Source organism: Myxine glutinosa, chromosome 2 (assembly GCF_964187855.1).
Source record: "Myxine glutinosa chromosome 2, kmMyxGlut1.1, whole genome shotgun sequence".
In the NCBI taxonomy this organism is placed as follows: Eukaryota; Metazoa; Chordata; class Myxini; order Myxiniformes; family Myxinidae; genus Myxine; species Myxine glutinosa.
Window position 1 is genome coordinate 133,069,414 of NC_136262.1, and position 23,132 is coordinate 133,092,545.

At 42.0% G+C, this 23,132-nt stretch overlaps 1 protein-coding gene across 7 annotated transcripts in view; it reads left to right on the top strand.

The window, feature by feature from the left end:
* The window catches only part of LOC137421238 (adenylate cyclase type 2), a 298,504-nt gene that overhangs the window by 248,108 nt on the left and 27,264 nt on the right, over positions 1-23,132 (top strand). For 6 of the 7 annotated variants that reach the window (XM_068107099.2, XM_078771680.1, XM_078771679.1 and 3 more), the window contains 6 exons: positions 3,173-3,310; positions 9,987-10,061; positions 11,465-11,643; positions 15,310-15,394; positions 20,914-21,072; positions 21,341-21,487. In XM_068107099.2, the coding sequence (XP_067963200.2) occupies positions 3,173-3,310; positions 9,987-10,061; positions 11,465-11,643; positions 15,310-15,394; positions 20,914-21,072; positions 21,341-21,487 (783 nt within the window). The remainder of the gene's footprint in view (positions 1-3,172; positions 3,311-9,986; positions 10,062-11,464; positions 11,644-15,309; positions 15,395-20,913; positions 21,073-21,340; positions 21,488-23,132) is intronic. The other variant, XM_078771681.1, reaches the window with a different exon arrangement.

Here is a 23,132-nt window from a genome sequence, read left to right on the forward strand (position 1 = left end):
TCCAAGATGCCAATTGTCCCCGAACACCTTTAACACCCCCAAGACCATTAATAACCTTTAGACCCCTACAACCCGACAGACCCCTGAGAACCCTGATACCTTATAGAACCTGTTTAACCCCTTATACCCCTTATACCCCTAAGACTCCATAGACACTGTTAAACACTTTAAACCTTAAGACCCCATTAGACCCTTTAGAACGGCAAGATCCTTTATACCCCTTTTACATTTAAGACCCTTTAGACCCCTTCACCCATTAGACCTTTTATACTCTTCAAACCCCTATAACTTTTAGACTACACAGATCCTTTAGAGTTTAGACCTTTACACCCTTAAGTCCCTTGACTCCCTTTCGACCCCTTATACCTTAACACTATTTACACCCCTTACACACTTCAGACATGTTCGACAGCTTGGACCCTTGACCATTTTGATCTTTAGTCCCTTTCGATCCCTTTAAACTGTTTCGACCACTTAGACCCTTTTGTCCCTAACTAATATTGCAACATACCCTTAGACCTTTAGTTTAGACCCGGCATCTAGAACCATCCTCTGGGTTTTGGTAGAGTTTACACATTACTTGCTGAAGAAAGCATGGCGTGTTTTCCAAGAAGACGACATACAGCGCCTTCAGAAAGTATTCACATCCCTTGACTTTTTCACATTTTGTTGTTACAGCCTGAATTTTAGAAAGATTAATTTGAGGGTTTTTTTGGCACTGATCTCTACATGATACCCCATAACGTCAAAGTGGATTTTTTAAATACACATTTTTGCAAAATAATTTAAAATTAAATAAAGAAATATCTAATTTGCATAAGTATTCAACCCCCTGAGTCAATACTGTACTTCATCGAAGCGCCTTTGTCAGTGATTACAGCTTTGAGTCTTTTTGGGTATGTCTGTATCAGCTTTGCACATCTGGATTTGGGGAGTTTCTCCCATTCTTCCTTGCAGATTTGCTCAAACTCTGTCATGTTGGATGGAAAGCGTCGGTGAACAGCAATCTTGGGATCCGCCAGATGTAGGGCTTTGCATTCAGGCCAAAGAGTTCCATTTTGGCTCATCAGACCACAGGATCTTTTGCGTCATGCTCTCTGAATCTTTCACGTGCCTTTTTGCAAACTCCAGGTGTGCTGTCAAGTGCCTTTTTTCAGAAGTGGCTTCTGTCTGGCCACTCTCCCATAAAGCCTATATTTGTAAAGTGCTGCAGAGACTGTTGTCCTTCCGGCAGGTTCTCCCATCTCAGTCAAGGAACTCTGTAGTTCTGTCAGAGTGGTCTTTGGGTTCTTGGTCACCTCCCTGATCAAGGTCCTTCTTGCCCGGTTGCTCAGCTTGGCTGGATGACCAGCTCTAGGAAGAGTCTGGGTAGTTCCATATTGTTTCCATTTCCTAATGATGGAGCTCACTGTGCTATTGGGAACTTTCAACACTCTATAAGTTGTTTTATACCCAATCAATGATGAAATTATGATGATATCCGCTCCTCCATCATCAGATGCATATGGTTGCCGAAGCAGTTTCTTGACTATTGGGCACAATCTTGTTCGGGTCACCACTCCTATGCAGGACACTCAAATGGCTTATTCATCCCAGTAAACTTGAACTCATTTTGTCGACCTCAGAGGGATGACAGGCCGAGTCAACCTCACCTGGTATTAATTCAATGACTGACCAGGATTTGAACTCAGGACAGTAGAATCCCAAGCCAGCACCCTAACCATTAAGCCAACACCAGGCTTTTCCCCAGATCTATCCCCCCTCACAATTATATCTCGGAGTTCTACGGACTGTTCCGTGGACTTCATGGTGGAGTTTCTGCTCCGACATTCACTGTCAACTGTGGTACCTTATATAAAAAGGTGTGTTTCTTTCAGAATCATGTCCAATCACTAGAATTGGCCACAGCTGGACTCTAATCGAGTTGTGGAGATATCTCAAGCAAAGGAAATTGGATACACCTGAGATCAATTTGGAGTGTCACAGCAAAGGGGTTGAATACCTACTGACTCAAGACATTTCAGCTTTTCATTTTTAATTATTTTGTAAAAGTTTCTTTAACAAAATTCCACTTTGATATCATGGGGTATTATGTGTCGATCAGTGACAAAAAATCTCAGTTTAATCCATTTTAAATTCAGGCTGTAACACAACAAGATGTGAAAAGTCAAGGGGTGTGAATACTTTCTGAAGATGCTTTATGTTTGTGTCTTCATCTTAATATGTATATATATATATTTTTTCTTCAAGGATCTTCTGGCTAAACAGTTGCATAAGGTACGCTTATTACCTGCACCACCGATGGTGGATGGAGGTTATCTTTTCACACATGTACGTTTGTCTGTTTGTGAACACGATATCTCAAAAGGTTATGGACGGATTCGGACGAAACTTAGTGGACAGGTTGGGTGCTTGACAAGGACGAATCTTTTCGATTTTTGTGAAGATCCGGATCTGGATACGAGGTTTTTTATTAAATTTTTTGTGATCTTTTCATCATTGAGTCATCGGGCCAAAAACGATATAGAGCATTATATTTCAAAAAGTTGCGGACAGATTATAATAAACCTCGCTGGATGAGTTGGTTTGGCGACAAGAACAAGCCGATTTAGATTTTGGTTCAGTTCCAGATCCAGATTTGGTCTATCATTGGGATACAAAACAAACTGCTCAGCCTGGCGGAGGTATACACTCGACCGAGTCCGTTCTCATTCGGCATGAGTTTCACAGTTGTAGAACCCCCAACATCTCTGTAGGATTGTATTACAGCCAATACCGGGAAGAAACATTTATTCTCAACTTTGTATACCAGTCCACCCCAGAGGGAACTTCCATGGACATGTGTTTCGGGCCTGTTCGCTCTCGTTAGTGTGGAGCAGAAGCTTCGCACAATGAGCAGGTCAAACCCTACAATATATTAAGTCGAGATTCGACCCCATTATGAGTCTTGCTCAGGGTTGAATCCCACTTATTGTATCTCTGGTTGATAAATCGGGATGAGGTACACCAACTTGAATGGGGAAATTGATGAAATCCTGAAATATTTCATTTTGCATTCACTTAACAAGCCACAGAAAGTGATCACAATGAATGTCATAGGTTTAGATCATATCTGGAAATTTTATCCAATTTTTGGTAAAGTATTTTATTCGTGGTATTTGTTTTGTGACAGACAGGATGTGAAAATCGCCATGTGCATCTTCCTTGGCTTCAGCTCGTGTCCAGCACGGTGGAAAGTCATCCATGGTTGCGTCTCACACTCACAATCATCACCATGAGCTGTTGTCTTGTCATGGCGATCATCAACCTGGTAAAGCCGGATTGTGGCTGGAGAAAAAGGATTTAAATTTAGTGAGGCCAGTAATGAGGTAATGAGGCCTTAACCGCAAAGCCAACTCCAGGGTATTTCGAAGGTGTGATCACAGATGTATGAACTTGTTTCTTCCAGGACGAGGGAAAACAAAAACTCATTATAATGTTCTTTATTACAACTTAAGTGCATGAGGAGTCGGTAACAAATTGACATGCTGATGTTCCAGAATTCTGCAGCTCCAAGTCAGACAATAAGCAAACAGCAGATTAGATGGGGGAAAACGAAATTACATCAGGAAATAAAGACAGATAGTTCGTCTAAATTCAGCAAGGTGCTTTTGTGTGTAGTTTTCCATCAATTTGAACTTTTCACAGCACTGTCAGTTTCCTGTTGCCATTGGAAAACGAAAGGGTGTTCAAAACCTTCCTCAACCTTAACAGACATGTGATAGAAACATGGCTGAGTACCTTTTGACCTTCTTCCTATAATTGGGTCATTCCATGTCAAATCATCAAAGAATCTGCCGTCATCTCTCAGATTTTTGTAAAACTTTGGGAACCAATTGGGACCCATGAAAAACAGCTAGAACTCAAATATTTTTGCTAACAGCCTCTTAATTAGTGAGATACAGGTTAACGAACTTTGGACTAATTAGCGCGATGTCGCGAATTCAAATGGCCATATCTCTAAAAGTATAACACCTAGAGAGCTGGTTTTGGTGTCATTTTAAAGGTATTTTCATGCCCTATAAATTTGTCTGGGCAACATTTTCCTACCTCCAATCACAAAAAAGTTATCACAAAATATAAACTTCAATCGTGAATCCAAAAAAAATGTATCCTTCAAATTTCCTCAAATTCATCCCAGATGTACCTTATGATGTCAAGAAGCTTCCACATAAGTTTTGTGATGGGCACTCCAATAGTTTCTGAGATATGAGCAATAATGTACATGTACGTATGGCATATAGGTTCGAAAATCAGCATTTGTAATGTATTATACAATCATTCTAACCTAGCCATGACAGGGAACACAGGGAACAACCATCAATTGCTTTGAAGTATCATATACTTTCATTTTCAACTGGGCCTGAGGGGAATTCTCATCTGGGGAATTCCAACTGGGATTTCCCATGTGGGTAATTCGAGGTGATGCAACTTTCACAGTCTAAGATCCCCAGGGAAAGTCCAAGTTGGCTTAGTGTAATGCTTAGGCCTGCCACCAACAGAAATTGGCAGTTCACTTCTGAAGGAGCTGCAGAAAAATGACGACTGCCAAGGAAAAGTTCATCTTGAAGCAGAAATCCTGCTGCAATCCCTTTGGAGCTCATGAAAAACCAAAGTCGTCTGGCTTGAGAGCTGTTAGCCAAAAAGCCATAGCCGCTCATCCAAGCCTCAAACTGCAAAGTGCACAGAAAATCTGTACCCAGTGTCGTAAGAAACTGGCAAAAAGACAACCAGGTGTGGTAGAGACTCAGAGTGAAATACCATTACCAGTGACCAGCAGCGCTATTAGCAGTAGTGAGGACAATGATGGTGGAGGTGAATCACCAATACCAGGCAGTTCAGGGGAGTTTGAATTTCATTCTCCTGAAATGGAACTGAATACACTGAATGAGTCTTTGGGATTGATTGGAGAATCACCTATTCCAAAAAAGAGACTTGCTGCAGATAAATATGTGAAATCCAAAACCAAGAAAATCGGTGACACTGTGAAGAAAAAATTGGAAATCGCGACAGGATTGCCATCTAACAAACTCCAGGATGCAGGACAGGAGATGATGGAACAACTCAAGCACAAGTTTGAATCAAGTTTGAATCAAGTTTGAAACTTACACCTGGGATGATCGATCACAATGTCTCAGCCATAACTGGTTATGTTACAGTGGATTATGATGGTCACTGGTGGGTTGCATGTGTCATGGAACATACCCCAGAGAGGCATGAGGTGGATGTTAAGTTCCTCCATCCACATGGACCATCCCCATCATATACATTTCCGGAACCAGCAGACCCTCTCACTATTGACTACCAGGATGTGCTTACTACTGTTGAACCAACCACTGCAACTGGAAGGACATATTGTATTTCCAAGAAAGAAACAAGTGCTGCTGTTGCTGCATTGAAGAGGAAATTGAAAGCCTAAGTCAGGTTAGTGAACACTGTGTACTTGAACTCACTTATTGATTGTATAATACATTACAAATGCTGATTTTCGAACCTATATGCCATACGTACATGTACATTATTGCTCATATCTCAGAAACTATTGGAGTGCCCATCACAAAATTTATGTGGAAGCTTCTTGACATCATAAGGTACCTCTGGGATGAATTTGAGGAAATTTGAAGGATACATTTTTTGGGGATTCACAATTGAAGTTTATATTTTGTGATAACTTTTTTGTGGTTGGAGGTAGGAAAATGTTGCCCAGACAAATTCATAGGGCATGAAAATACCTTTAAAATGACACCAAAACCAGCTCTCTAGGTGTTATACTTTTAGAGATATGGCCATTTGAATTCGCGACGTCGCGCTAATTAGTCCAAAGTTCGTTAGTCTGTATCTCACTAATTAAGAGGCTGTTAGCAAAAATATTTGAGTTCTTGCCGTTTTTCATGGGTCCCAATTGGTTCCCAAAGTTTTACAAAAATCTGAGAGATGACGGCAGATTCTTTGATGATTTGACATGGAATGACCCAATTCTTGGGTGTGAAACTGTTTCAAAACAGGTAAAATACAGACTTGGCATTTAATATGGAATATTTTTTTTCTTCTTGACTTGGGTTTACTTTCTTAACTCAGTATATCAATCTGGTGAGTTTCTCTTACACTATAGTGATTTATTTGTTAAAAGAACCATGTCACTGATTGTGTGTCACAGCAAGAAGTCAACAACAGGATTATATCACAGGTGGCGTGGCAAAATGTATGGACAGGTGCATTTGATGATTGGCTTCACAGTCGGGTATACAAGGGTTGTTGCGTTCTGTATTAGTGGAAAACAACTGCTGCACATCTCCAAAAGTTATTGCCGCTTCCTCTGGAGATGGTCCGTCAACTCGACAATGCTGTTTGTCATGGAGTGGTGGCTTTACGAAATTACGGCATGAAACAGCGTGCTATTGCTCGGCAGTATGGCATCACTCAAGGTCAGGTGTCAAAGATCCTGAAACGAAATGCTCATTGGGGTGTCCCTACTCCAATACCGAGGCCAGGACGTCCCCGCAGAACAACAAGGAGGGATGATCGCCAGCTGCACCGGTTAGTCTGCAATGGCCGTACCAAGTCAGCTAATCGGCTTAGGGCTGAGTGGCAGAAACTGACAAATGTGCCTGTATCCAGAAGGCTAGTCAACCAACGACTGGTTCAAGCAGGCTATCGTGCCAGGCGTCCCCTGAGAAAGCCACGCCTGACCAGACAACACCGCCAGCGCCGATTGCAGTGGGCCAGAGAGCACTGTCAATGGCAGCCAGGACACTGGAATCACGTGATCTTCAGTGACGAGTTTAGATGTCTGGTCTATCGTCAAGATGGCCGCGTCCGAGTGCGCAGACAAGTGCATGAAGCCTACAACAAAGATTGTATAGTGCCAAGAGTCCAAGCTGGAGGTGGTGGGGTGACCGTTTGGGCTGCTTTTCATGCAGGGGGCAAAACTGACCTGGTTGTTCTGAATGGAAACCTGAACCAGTTAAAGTACAGGGCCATTCTGGAAGAAACATTGCTTCCATTTACTCGTGCAGCCTTTCGAGGAAACTTTGTCTTCCAAGATGACAATGCACGGCCTCATCGTGCTCGCATGATCCAACACTTTCTTGCTGACCGTGTTGAAGAGCATATGGAGTGGCCTGCCATGTCCCCGGATATGAATCCAATAGAGAACTTGTGGGCAGAATTAACACGTCAAATCGACCACTTGGACCAGCAGCCGACCTCTGTGCGTGAATTGCAGCAGGCTATTGTCACTGCATGGCAAGCGATTCCTGTCCAAACCTTGGCAAATCTCGTGAACAGCATGCCTCAACGTGTACGTGCTCTCCTGAATGCTCGTGGGGGTTACACGAAATACTGAACTGTAATTTTACTGTCCATAATCCCAGTCGTAATTTAACTTTTGTTTTTGTTAAAAAAAGGTTTTTTGCTGATGTGCAAAATAAAGAGATACTTCTGGAAAACGTACAGAAGTTTAACACAGTACTTTCTATGAATTGAGTTCGATATCAGTTTACATCACTTTCAAGGATCAATTTATTTGTTTCGAAATGTCAAATGTGGTTTTTGTTTCTTTTAAAGGTCACATTAACAGAATCTAGAATAATTTCAACATAATTCCAATGAACTTTTGGTTCTAAGACGTCTTGAAAAGTAAGTTCACCCCCACAAAAAAAATATTCCATATTAAATGCCAAGTCTGTACTTTTTACCCTCCCTAATAATGGGAGCCATGGTAAAAGTTTCATACTTGTCGAAAGATCTACTATGCATGAAAACTGCTGCAAATTTTCAAGAGTAAAAAATAAAAATAAAAACCGCCTTTGGAGGCCATTTTTCCCCACAGAGCAGGGCTTGGCCTTTTTCAGGCACCATGGTCCCCTTTTTGAAGCAATATTTTATGGCCGGATGCCCTACCTGCCGCCAACCCTGTTAGTTGCCTCTTGCAACACACATGGAATTACCAGTGAACTGGTACTCAATTTCCTGACCTCAGAGGGATGACAGGCTGAGTCAGTGAGTCACCCCCCCTGTTGTTAATTCAGCGATCGACCGGGATTCAAAACCAGGATCCTAGGATCCCAAGCCGGTGCCCTAACCGCGAAGCCAACACCATGACTGCAAATTTTCAAGAGTGTTGCACAAAATTCATTGATTGGCTTGAAGTTGCTCAACGTGATAAATAATCGTTTCTTATAAAATGGTACACGTTTTTACGGTGTAGCTCATAGGGCAATGCCGTCTCGAACCGCATTTGTCTGTCTGTCTGTATGTATGTCACTTCCGCCAGTATTTTGCGTGTTTATTCCCTGTAAAATCAGTTTTCTCTGCAACCGTTGGCCCGATCGACACGAAATTTTCACCATAGGAGCACCTCCTCCTGTAGATTGTTAATGCTAATTATGACGTCATAGGTCACTGGTATGGGCGCCATCTTGGAAAAACTTTGCACCGCTATATCTCCGAAATCGCTCCAATTGAAAAGTCGATCATTGTAAAGTACTCCCCATGGGGAATAACATATCTTAATGATGATGTTGTAGGTGCCTTCATCATGACATCATAAATCGCCAAGTGGAATGCTTGATTCGGTCTGTATGAAATTTCTCCGGCTACGCCGTTGTTAGCCTGTCACTCTTATTTTTCTCTGTCGACAAGAAAGAGCGAGGCTCATTGCAGAGCAAGGTTAAATTGGCGGTGTGACAGCGGGGCAACAATTGAGCAGAACCGGCAAAAGGGCTTGATGGGCAAGATTGCAAAAGGGCAAGATTCATTCCTCTTTTCTCCCATCTATGGAAACAAACTTCCTCACTCTCTTCAATGTCACTCACCCCTCCAGGTCTTTAAAACAGCTGTTCACCACCATCTCTTATCTTCCCCCATCCAAAACCTTGATCATTTCTACCCCCGTTAATTCACCCCAGATCCACTTTTTTGAAATACCGACTTCTTTCCTGGATGTCCTCGCAGTGTCCATGTGTTCTATACCTCTCCAACCCCCACCCACTTTCCATGCCTCCTCCCCCCAAGCCCTCTCCCTCCCCCAGATCTCCCAATATCCCTGCTCTCAAATGTTGTACTGGTGTTCTTCCGTCTCTCTCCCCATCTTGTCTCCCGCTCCCTTTATTATGTCTTATGTGTTTTTTGTTTTTTTTGTCATTAATGTTAGCTCTTACACGAGCCTCGATCTTGTATACAAAAAAAAGAAGAAAAAAAAAGGAATAAACGAACAAGAAAGGAAAAGATAGAGAGAGAACGGGAGGAAACACTGAAATCAGCAACTAAAGAGGGTTGCAAATCCCATCAAACCCTCGTGTGCAGGACTCAACATGTATTATTGTACCCCATAGCTTTTCTGTGTGATCAGCCAATTACAAAAGCTGTGAGTGATCACTTTTCAAGTCGATTGAAATGTCGAACATCTCCATAATTTGTACCTATCCATGTCTCAATCTCTAGTTTGACTCCACCATCTCCATAAACTGTCACCCTTGTGCTCCACATGCAGGGTGATCGTCCAACGGAAATACATTGGAAGTACCATCTGTTTGAAATACGTTAAGCTGGAGGACGTATTTGCCCAAACTAGTTGGTGGAAATTAAAGATCCATGGTGTCTTGCGAAGAGTAGGCGAGTTATCAGTGGTGCCTTGGCCAAATTTCAAAGTCCTGATCAAATCACTTTCGGTCAAAAAATCAGGCCTGGCAAAAAAGAAATGCAAATCACCCTCAGTCAAAAAAAAATCGACATAAAATTGGGTCAAATACTTTCCATGAATGTGGGACTCATTGGAAGTGTTAAAGAACTAGTCGTGGTTGGACAACTTTGAAATTTGGAATTGAAGTGCATTTAATTTAATATTGAGTTGCTTCTTTCAATTCCATAGTACATTTCAATTGCTTCCTACAAATATAACATGAACGTCTTTTTCTAACCATTCATCCTTCATTTGAACATTTCAGTTCCTGGATCACTCGGTCGAAGAGATAGCTGCCATGGATGAAACAGCAGTGTTCACACAGCAATTCTACTTACCGGTACGGTACATGGCTCCTCAAAACTTGTCTTTAGTCGGTACAACTTTGACCTACCTCTTATACCATGAACTTTTTGTCCCTTTCCTCCGTGGACTCCAAAGGTATTGGTTGCTGTGCAACTTTTTGTAGAAAAGTGCTCACCCTCCGAGCTAATTTCATTTTTATTTTGTATTTAAAATTATCATCTAGAATTGATAAGTACTTGCTTTGGGATGGAGGTGTCTGGAAGGAAAGGATCCTGGTCGACATAGAGCGGTTGGTTGTCTTCTATCATATGCAGCACGTGACTGCAAGAAACATCATTGGCTAAGGAAGGTGTAGCTGTGCCACTGATGCAATGGCTCCTGTAGGTTAGGGCAGGAATTTGGAATGTGTCGAGGTTGCCGGTGATAGCTTCGTGAAGGACACTGTGGGATCTTTAACGTCTACCAACTAATGCTGGCAGACAGGACGCCCAGTTTAATGTCTATCTGAGGGATGGCAGACACATCGATGCCTCACCCAGCCTATGAGACACCAGGATGACAGTTTATAGCAAGCCTGAGATTCAACCTAAGGCTAGACAACTCAGAGGAGAGTGTGCATACCTATAGGCTTTTCTGCCAGCCCGTTATTATGTCTGTAGTCAAGGAACAAACTTAGATAGCAGTCTCGAAGAAGATACACCGTAAAAAGTTACAGGCTGCACCATAAAAATATGGCTGCTGAAACACGTGACCGATGATGTCATCAAAAAAAATTTCTCGATCACTGTATCCCTAGATCACACTCAATAAATTTAATACTGATTGGATCAAGCATTCTAGTTGTCGATTTATTACATCATAATGAAGGCACCTATGACATCATCGTAAACATGTTATTCCCCATGGGGAGTACTTTACAATGAGACACCTTTCAAATTTTTTTTCAGAGAGTGGTTACGGAGCTATAGAGGTGCAACTTTTTTCAGTTTTTCCAAGGTGGCGCCAATACCATGTGATCTATGACGTCTTAATTATCATTAAAAATTCTACAGGAGGAGGCGCTCCTATGTTGAAAATTTCGTGTCCATCAGACCAACGGTTGCAGAGAAAACGAATTTTAAAGGGAGTAAACCCGCAAAATGCTGGCAGAAGGGACATACATACATACATACATACATACATCGGGCGGACAGACAAACGCTGTTCCAGATGGGCTATGCCATAAAAATGGTTGGTGGGTGCAAACGATCAACCTGTTCCGAGAATAGTTTGAACGCCCCTAATATATCCAATGATAAGTTGCATACTCAATATTCGGATGTTTGAAAATCAAATGCAAAATAAAAGATACCTGAATGACAAATTGTCTGCTGGTAAGAAATCAAGATATTCTGTCTGTCTGTCTATTCAATCTGTCTGTCTATTCTGTCTTTCCAGTATTACCTGTACAGTTGTGTGCTGGCACTGGTTTCTCTTTCGGTGTTCTTACGAGTGAATTATGAACTCAAGGTCCTCATGATGCTCACAGCTGTCGTGGTTTACAATGTAATCCTTCTGAAAATATGCGACCGCTTCTTCCGCAATTACAGCATGGATAGGAATTCAACTGATCTCAAGTATGTCCACTTTTATTTTCACACATTTAACTGCATATCTGATTGATTTTGTGATATTCCCATACGTATATGAATGCACGCCCATTGCCCATAGTTATGCAATCGAAGTTCCGTGCCATTTACTACCTCACAAAATCCAATCCATAATTCTGAGAGAGCTACAGTCTCCCAGTTAGCCAGTGACCGCACCTATAACACAACTCGACTAATCCTCTAGGAGTCTGGAACAACATCTCAAAGCCATGGTTCAGGGAGATCAGGCAGAAGAAATCCTCAGCTTGAATCCTAGAACCTTCAACAAAAAATCTCATTCTTCCAAAAATCTCACTGGCTGGGAACAGTGGACTCACCCACAAGCTAAAATCTAATACAACTGGAAGGGCACTCGGTGGAGCGCATACCTCTGCCAGGCTGAACAGTTCATGTTTTGTATCGCACTGATAGGCAGGACCTGAACCAAAATCTAATTGGCTTGTTCTCGTCACCTGACCAACTCATTCATCAAGTTTAGTCATAACTCGTCGCCCGATCTCTCAATGGTGAAGAATCACTTAAGAATTAAATAATTATCATATCTGAATCCATATTCAGATCTTCACCAAAATTGAATCGATTCGAGCTTCTAACACACCTAACCGGTCCACCAAGTTTCGTCCAAATCCGTCCATTAATTTTTGAGATATCCTGCTATGTATCGTTTTTAGCCTTATCACTCAATGGCGAAGAATCACTTAAAAATTTCTAATAGCCGGATCCGAATCCGGATCTTCACCAAAATCTAATCATTTCGTCCTTGTCACATGCACTACCTCTCTCCCAAATTTCGTCTGAATACGTCCACAACTCTTTTAGATATCTTGTTCACAGACAAACAGACAGACAAACCGACAGACAGTGGTGAAAACATAACCTCCATCCACCATTGGTGGCGCAGGTAAATACAATTGTGGCTCGCTATACCTGCACCAAACAGTGATGCTTGAGGGGCAGGGGTTGGGAGGACGAAACAACAACAGAGCAACTGCCAGCTCATCTCTTGGGGGCGGGGTGGGGGGGGGCAATCCACTCTGTTATTATAACAGTTAGGGAGTGAGAAATGCATCTGTGGATTGCTTCCTTTCCCCAAAAGGGTGGGCTGATTGTTTGCCAATGAAAGGCTTCTACAATCTATGGAGACTGATTAGCTACAATTTGATTTTGAAAGCTACAATTTAGAGATCAGCTGCATATATTCTTTCACGGGACAGACTGCCAGCTCATCTTCTGGGGGAATCCATGACTACCAGAGCAAAAAACGTGTCCGTGGATTGATTCTTTTCCCAAGGAATGGCTGAGTGATTTGCGAATAAAACACTTCAAAAGCCCATGCTGACTGACGGCTGCTGCAATTATCAGCTGACACTGCTTTATGCATTGGGGGGGATTCGGTGTTTTTCGTGGACTTTAACAAGGCCTGAATGCATATTTACTTTTTGCTTGCGTCAATGCATTCACCTAAACCACAATATGAATCCAAAATTAGGAAATACATTCAAAATTTAATGGCTTTATCAACAAAATTAATGCACCTCGTCAATGTGATTTGGGTATTTCAAACCAAGCATTTAGATATTCATTAACACATATGTATACTGACATGATGCCATTATTTATGTTTTTTAAAATATTGACGTCACCATTTTTTTGACCACATTTTTATTTTTAATGCATGGAATATAATATATCGGTTATATCAGGATAATATATCAGTTATATCAGTGTAACAAGTCAGGAGATGACGATGGTTCACGAGCGAGTGGTATTCAATGACAAAGGACGGACTATAACCGAAACAGGCCCGGACAGGCCAGGCCCGGAAATGTCAAAACGAAGGTTACTGACCTTGAAATGAGATAGAAAATAATGTATAATCAGTTATGAGGTTTGTTAGCTACACAATACCGAAAATTCGGCTCCATTCGGACAACTTTGAAAATTTGACCTTTGTGACCTTCAAAGGTCAAAGGTCGAAGATTCTGAAATTTGTTGGAAAACTTGTATTTCATGATGTATGTGATAATATAAGATCATGTACAACATTTCACCCTATCAGGAAGCGAGCAATGTAATAAAACCATCAAAAATCGACTTTCTTAATTTTGTGACCTTGTGACCTTGACCTTGGGACGAAAATGAAAAATCGAGCTCCGTTGGGCTACACACATGACATTCGCCTAACCAAATACCGAAACCCCTGTCAGATTCCACCAACTCCCTCGGAGAAGATGTAGCTTGAACTCGATTACCCTCTAAAAAGACATCTTTTCGGGCGTCGCTCCGCCCACAATGAGCGCAATACGCCCACTCGAGGCAGGACACAAGTAGATCATATCAACAACCTCCCACCCAAGTTTCATCAAGATCAGATATCATCGGGTGGTTATGCTGCGGACAGACAGACAGACAGACACACAGACAGACACACACCCATGACGAATATAGTGGTCACTCTGTTTGATAACTCGTGAACCAATATATCAGTTATATCAGTATAATATATCAGTTATATCAGTACAATATATCAGTTATTGTCCCCTGTCGCACCGCGGAGCAGAAGGGGGCCTATGGTTTTCCCCTCCGTCCGTGTGTGCGTCCGTCCGTGCGTGCGTAAGCCTTTTTTTTTTTAGAGGCCATTTTTCCCTGCAAAGCGGGGGTTGGCCTTTTTCGGGCACCGTGGTTGTTGTTGTTTTTGTTGGTCCCCTTTTTGAAGCAATGTTTTACGGCCGGATGCCCTTCCTGCCGCCAACCCTTTTTGTCGCCTTTTTACGACAAACAGGGAATTACCAGTGAACTGGTACTCAATTAGCCGACCTCGGAAGGATGACAGGCTGAGTCAACCCCCCTGGCGTTAATTCAGCGATCGACTGGGATTCGAACCCAGGATCCTAGGATCCTAAGCTGGCACCCTAGCCGCTAGCCCAACACCAGGGCTAAACCAGTAACACCAGTACCAGCACCAGCAACACCAGTAAGCGAAGGACCGAATTCTAATTTGGTGTGTGGGTGCAACCCACGTCAAAATCCAAGATGGCCGCCGCCATGTATGTCTGAACCTTGTGAGTGGAATATCTTGAAAAATAAGCGAAGTACCAACGTCTAATCTGGTGTGTGGGTGTATCTACGCATAAGGAAGAACGCCATTGAAAATTGGGTCGCCACGTCAAAATCCAAGATGGCCGCCTTGTGGCTTCTACTTTGTCAACTCGCATCACTTCACCGACGGGGGTCCCAGGCGTAACGCTTGTATCAGTATAATATATCAGTTATATCAGTGTAATATATCAGTTATATCAGTGTAATATATCAGTTATATCAGTATAATATATCAGTTATTTCAGAATAATATAACAGTTATATCAGTATAATATATCAGTTATATCAGTATAATATATCAGTTATTTCAATATAATATATCAGTATAATATATCAGTTTTCCTGTATTCTGGTTATGTTTATAATATTTCTAGAGATTCAAAAATTCCATCTCCCAGTGCCCCTTCACATTAGCCAATTTTGAGCATCAATGTTGTTTACAATATTAAAGGTGACTCTGCTTATTGAAGTAAATATCAAGTGATTATAATTTAATCATTATAACTTTTATTGGTAATTGTGTGCATTTTTCAGGCTTGGTGTCTTGAAGGACATGCAGCTAATGGGATCAACTTGGCTTATAGTTTTCTGCCTCACTCTTCTTATGCTCATACATCAGGTATGTCAGTGATCGTTACACTAAAATGTATTTATTTATGTTTGAATGAGAAGACCCTTTCTTAAATTCTTAAATATTACGCTTAACTACTGCAAGTAATATCCAGTCTCCCGCCCCCTGCCCCCCCTCCCCCTCGGGCACGCTCCCGTTGACTGGATTTGCGTTGAGTAGAGTATTTACTTGTTATCGGTTAAAATGTGCAGCTCTGCGAGATCTCTTGATCTCCGGTGTTTTTGATGTTTTTTCCACCGAGAAAAAGATAAACTGATTTGAAGGTTTTCAAATCCAGTGAAACAAACAAACAAAAAATACTGTTCCTATTTTGGAGGGCAACGCCCACCACCTGCACCTCCCCTTAGGGCCCGCTTTTTTAATGCCGTGAACAAACTTTGGTGCATCACAAGGGTGATGAAGGTTGTAGTCAATTATCATCAAAATTGTGTGTGTAGTTTCTGAGAAAAAAAGCAAATTCCTATTTTGGGGGGTCAAACCTTGATCCACTTTGACCCCTGGTAAACCCCCTTAGACACCGATTTTTTTTGATGTTGTGAACAAACTTTAGTCACAACACAACAAATATAATTTGTGCCAAATTTGGTCGCAAACCCATCAGCGGTTTCGGAGAAGAAGTTGCAAGTGTTTACGGACGGACTGACTGACGACGCGCCATCGCATATTCTCCCCTGTACCTCGTTCCAGGTGAGCTAAAAACTTTGTCGATTAAGCCTAACTTCGTTTTTTCCTTTGTTTTTGAAATTACGATTTCTAAGGGCTCATTTTAAGTAGTTAATGGGTTAGAGGAATTCCATATGAAGGATTTGTAATATTTATGTGGAGGTATATTCATAATAAGCCTGGTGTTGGCTTAACGGTTAAGGTGGCTGGCTTAAGATATTAGGATCCTGAGTTTGAGACCCTGTCATGCCGTTGAATTAACACTAGGTGGGTTGACTTAGCCTTCCGAGGTCGGCGAAATGAGTACCAGCTTACTGGAAACGGGACACTGCATCAGCGAAAAAGCTGTGCTTCCAGAAATGATGCAACCAGCAGCCACAGGCTGCATACGAAATGATGACAATTCCATAAAAGTGATGCATATCTAATAACACAGGTAGCCCTTTATCATAACGTTACAAATTGATTCCTTCTACAAATGAAGTCAGAAATACCTGTGTACTGTACTTAATTAATTAGTCACAAGGCCAGGGAAGTTTGGGAGTGTTGTAACACCCTTTTTGAATATGATTAACACCACTTGGTGAATGCTATTCAGGCTGCTTTTGCAAGCCATGGCGTTACAGTAGATAGAGCTTTCTTTTTGTTTTTACGTAACCATTTTTTATTGACTAACATTTTTGTGCGATATACTTTCATTGTATTAATAGATAGTTAATAGTTATATTAATGTACCTACAAATATATACCTATTAAAAAACTAAAACAAATCAAACGTCATGTTTGGAACTCAAATCAAATGCCCACCATGTTGAACTGTTTCATTACAAATGTAAAGTCGACATTTTGTCTGCTCTCAGTGGTTTCCACATTTCGCTGATTTGCTGCTTGATTTTCACTTCTATAGAAGACTATTTAAAGCTAAATCTATGTGGTTGCCATTTTTGTGTTTGGTGTTCTTCATCTGAGCTGTCCACCCGGAGACGTCCGTAGACACCCGGAGAACAAATTAACGCTTTTTAGCTGTCAGAACTGCTGCTAAACTCAATTGCGCAGCTTAAATTTTAAAATCTAGCTCAGGTTAAGTAAGAGTCTCCGGCCATCATAACCTATCATTCTCATTGCATATCATTCTCTTTGCTAACTCCCCCTCACCTTTTCTACCCCTTACACTCCCCCCTCCTCTCTCTCTCTCTCTCTCTCTCTCTCTCTCTCTCTCGTCTCTGTCTCTGTCTCTCTCTCTCTGTCTCTGTCTCTGTCTCTGTCTCTCTTCCCTCCTAATAAAGTGCCACACACTCCTTTCACACACCTCTCGCTCCCACCCTTCTTGCTCCCACCCTTCTCGCTCCCCCTCCCTTCTGGAGTTTACAGCGGAGCGACGTGTTGTGAGGCGTCACTCTCCCTCTTCACCTCCCCCAACCCCCCGCTTCACCCTCCTTCCCTTCTCTCTCCTCTCTGCTCCTCCCCCTCCCTCCTCGCCCACTCCCTTCTCCCTCCCCCTTTCCCCCCTTCCCTTCCCCTCCTCCCCCCCTCCCTCCTCTCCCCCCCCTCCCCCCCCTCTCCTCCCCCCTCTCTTCATATTCCTGTTAGGAAGCGAATCATTGTTACCTGGCAACACCAGGTACTTTTGCTAGTAAAACATAAATAAAACGTGTAGATCGGCTGCCAGGGTATATCGAGGTTTGACCCGCGGCCGGTTTCAAAGGGTTAAAAACAGCCAACTCATTGAAATCAATACAGTACTGCATTAGAATCATAATAATGATCAGTAAAAAAGTGTTTTTTTTAGCTCACCTGGAACGAAGTTCAGGGGAGCTTATGTGTATAATGTGTTTGTGCACAACCAGTAGAATTGTGCGTCGTCCGTCCATCCGTCTAAGGGTATCTACCGGGGTCAAAGTGGGTCCAGGTTTGACCCCCCAAAATAGGTATTTGCTTTCTTCTCAGAAACTACACACACAATTTCGATGAAACTTCACCACAACCTTCACCACCCGTGATGTACCAAAGTTTGTTTACGGCATTAAAAAAATCTACCCCTTTGGCGGTCTACGGGGGGTTTCCCCCCAAAATAGGTATTTGCTTTTTTTTCAGAACCTACACACACAATTTCGATGAAACTTCACCCCAACCTTCATCACCCATGATGGACCAATGTTGTTCAAGGCATTATAAAAATTGGGGTCTTAGGAGGTATATATATGGTTGGCGGAGGGGAGGTTGCCCCCCAAAATAGGTATTTTTTTCTTTGTTTGTTTAAAGTCTTATGATTATGTTTATATGATTCTACATGTTGCCCCGTCTTCTAGCAACCATTGAAATTGGTTTAGAATACCTTTAGTCGGTGCAGTATACTGTTTATTCTACCAGTTGAGCACCAGGTGTATTGCCCCTATCTTTGGATACATGATTAAGGCTCTTGGAAGAGCTGGAAAAAAGGAGTGCTTGGGAATCAGGGACGTCCTATGGGAGGAAGGATTCTGCTAAACGGATGATGTCCGGTGTATCAGCAGTGGCCTGGATTAAGAGATCTGTCAGTTTGGAACGGAAGCCTTGGATGTTTGAGGTCCACACAGTGAGGGTCCACTCAAAAAAACTTTTAATGGAAGCAGTTTCCTTCAATGAAGATTCCGTTTGGAGACATTGAGAAAGGCAAACATAAAGAATGAAGTACAGGAAGTATAGGTCAAAGGCTGAATGTGATCATGTTTAGGAGTGAAAAAAAAGTATTTATTTTGAATTGAGGAGTGGGAACAGGATAATGTTGAAAAGGCAAAAAGGACAAAACTTTAGGGAAAACAAAATGAGAAACAAACTCAAAAGTGAGACAGATGGTGCTCGCTGGCAATCTAGAGAGTAGGTCTGAGCTACGTGAAAACAAATTCGACAGCACAGCACAAGGTACGATTTATCATGGAAAATTGTATGAAAGCACAAATGTGGGAGAAACAAGTCCATACATTCAGCTTCTTCATGGGAAATTCCAATTATTTTGAGGGCCTTGATTTCCACGACTTCAAGATGTAAAAGGTGTGAGGAACCGCTGCCAGCACAAAGGGGACAGCCTTTTGGTTGTAATGTGTGCAACGTTTTGTCTTTCACTGTTCTGAGATCACCTGTGATGATGTATTTATGACGTGTATATAAATATGCAATGTTCACCACCATAGTTTGATGTGTGCTTTCCAACCATTCCTCTATGTCTCTAGATTGCACAGTTTCTTTATAATTGAAGATTCCCCCACTCCCCAACCCGTCCCCCTTATTACATTTCAAAAAGTGCGCACAACCCTTAATAGGTATTTATTTTTTTTGCTATCGTGGTTCTGGAAGTTGACTTCAAACCTCCTCCTATTGGATTTTGTCAATATTGACCATTTATACACGCGCGCACACACACACACACACACACACACACACACACACACACACACACACACACACACACACACACACACACACACACAGTATTACATACATACACACACAGTATTACATACATACACACACAGTATTACATACATACACACACAGTATTACATACATACACACACAGTATTACATACACACACACACACACACACACACACACACACACACACACACACACACACACACACACACACAGTATTACATACATACACAAACACACACACGCACACACATACAAATACACACACAGTATTACATACATACACACACACAGTATTACATACATACATACACACACATACACACACACACACACACACACACACACACACACACACACACACACACACACACACACACACACACACACAAACACAGTATTACATACATACACACATACACTCACACACGGTATTACATACATACACAAACAGAGTATTACATACACACACACACACACACACACACACACACACACACACACACACACACACATACATACAGTTCCAGTGATAAATTGGAGGAACAGGAAGGATAAAGAAGAGCCTCACTGAGATTTTAAAAAAACCATCCCCGGGAATATTACCACAAATGAACTACAACTGGAGGCAATCCTTCACTCACCTTCACTCTTTCATTCCTCTTTTCTCCCGCCTCTGGAACAAACCCCCTCACTCCCTTCAATCCCCCTCCTCCCTCCAGGTCTTCAAAACAGCTGTTCACCACCATCTCTTATCTTCCCCCATCCAAAACCTTGATCTTTTCAAACCCCGTTAATTCACCCCAGATCCACTTTGTTGAAATACCAACTTCTTTCCTGGAAGTCCTAGCAGTGTCCATGTGTTTTATACCTCTCCCCCCGCCCTTCCCACGCCCCCCCCCCAAGCCCTCTACCTCCAACAGATCTCTCGATGTCCCTGCTCTCAAATGTTGTACTTGTGTGCTTCCCCTTCTCTCCCCATCATGTCTCCCGCTCCCTTTATTTCGTCGTATGTGTCCGTTTGGTTTTTTTTGTCATCAATGTTAGCTCTTACACGAGCCTCGATCTTGTACACGAAAAAAAACCAAAAAAAAAACCCAGGGTTCGGTGACGATGCCGAAAAGATCCTTGGAATAAAACTCTGAAAAAGTTGAACGGCTTGGTCCATGAGCCGTGATCCCTTAATGAAGAGGAGGTGGAGACTTTGGGTCCTGGGAGGACTCCATTCCACCTCCTGAAAGCCACAAATGCAGATAACAACCAATGACACACATACAGTATACACATACACACAAACAATAAATCATGCCTTCCAAGATTTAAGCTTTAGAATGCTGGCTGGAACACTGAACCTCATTGATGCTGCTATTATTTACTTTGAGATAACAATGCAAGATGACTCAGATACATCTTATATTCTCATTCCTACCAGAATGAGTATTATTGCCGCTTGGACTTTTTATGGAAGCGCAAGTTCAAGAAGGAATGTGATGAAATTGAGACCATGGAAAATCTGAATCGTGTATTGCTGGAGAATGTCCTGCCAGGCCATGTTGCGGAACACTTCCTTACATGTCATCGTAAGAATGAGGTGTATACACAAAACATTTCCTAGAAGTGACTTACTCTGATATTTATTGGTGCCCTAATGGTTTCACCCATTGGGGACTATAGGTTTGCTCTCCGTCTGTCTGTCTGTTCCATCATCAACAAACCCCTCGCGTGTTGAAAGAGGCATGACTGGCTTGTGGGTTTGCAAGGCATTGTGGGATTTATTGACTCTGTAGAGTGTAAGAAGGGTGATTGGTCGATGATTCGATTGGAACATTAATTTTATTTCACGTTGTGCCCTTTTTCAGGATTTATATCATCAGTCGTACGACTGTGTTTGCGTCATGTTCGCCTCCATCCCAGATTTTAAGGAGTTCTATACAGAATCTGATGTGAACAACGAAGGTCTTGAGTGTTTGCGACTGCTAAATGAAATAATCTCTGATTTTGATGAGGTGAGTCATTCTTTGGTGAGTCCTTCTGAATACACATCATACCGTTACCTCTACATTCTGTGACATTTGCCTTCTTCATGTACATAATTTTCTTTCTACATCACAACAAACATCACATTTAGTGTCAGGTCTTTTGGGTAACATGTAACCCAGTGCTACCTGGGTACAAAAACGCAGTCAGACATGTTTATTTTGCCACAAGCACACATGACCGATCACCTCGACCTTTTATTGCGGCATGAATGTAAGCTCCCTCAGAGGTTAACCATGAGGAATGTGTGGAACCAGCTTCATGCTTTGTACACCCTTTGTACACATACACCCGAGAACATTGGAAAGTCCTTCCCGTTTGGTGGTGGATCCGTTATGATAAAGGGCTACCTGTTACAATTGTAAAAGTGACCTTGTCACTGTGCAGGGTAACATGACAGGCAAAAAGTACTGCAGGGACATAGTGTTGTTGTTCCACATTTTGCAACCACCCACCCAGATACTCCATGTGCAATTTTATGATCACCTCGACCTTTTATTGGATCTACTATACAAGAGAGCCATTGGTCTGTGTGTCTGTCTGTGTGTCGCCATTTTTCTCAGAGATGGCTGAACGGATCTTCGTCAAACTTTGAGTGGTTCATCAGTGAGCGCCTGGGAGTGTTTAAAAAGTTCGTTTTCTTTGGATTTTTTCAAAATCGCTCTATCGTGCCTAAACCTTTTTGATTAATGACAGTTATACACAAGTACACATTCGCATAAATAAATACAAAACAATCACCAAACATTTCAAAACAAATAATAAAACAATTCCGGAAGCGGTCGAAGTTGGTGGGAAGGCTTCTTCTTCTTCTTCCTGAATGTCATCATATTTAACTCAGAAACGTGATGAACGGCACATTCACAGCATATATTCAACGAAAAGATGGAATGATAATTTGACATTTGTGATGGATTCTGATTTGGATGTAATTGCTTTTCCATTATATTTGCCCTCATTTCAAATATGTTGATATTTCCTTTTCGCTTGAGCAACTCCAGTTATAAACACATATACTTTACTCGGGGTGCAAATACAAATACAACTTTGTCTGGGGGGTAACATAGGCTATGTGGCCGCGGCCTCATTCAGGGGTGTGGGGTACCGGGAGAGGGGCGTAAATTATCTATGTAAATGTGTACTATGTAGCGCCACCCGGTGATGGTGGCAGAGGGAATTACTTTTTTATTCTTCTTTTTTTTTTACTTTTACCTTCTTTAATTATTCTTTTTTTACCTGTGCAACACTGAGGTTAGGAAGCACTATTTGCATGGGAAATTTTTTCCTCCTTCCCTTATCTTTCTCCCCTAAAACGGAGGGGCCTGTCAAAGCCACCCCCCCCCCCCCCCCACCCCCAAAGATGTATATGTAGTATATCTTTCCTCTCCCCTCACCTCCCCTCCCCTCTCCCTTCCTCACCCCTCCCTCTCCTTCTAATCATTGTTGTATAAAAATTATTAGTGAGGTTTAATTAAGCCCGTCAGCATGCACAGTACGCACCTCCCTAAAAAATAGTTACATAATTTTTGAACCAACAATATTGGGATTAAGCAATCCATGACAGTGTGATGAATCAGCTCTTTCTGATATAACTGTGGCGGAGGGTGACATGGA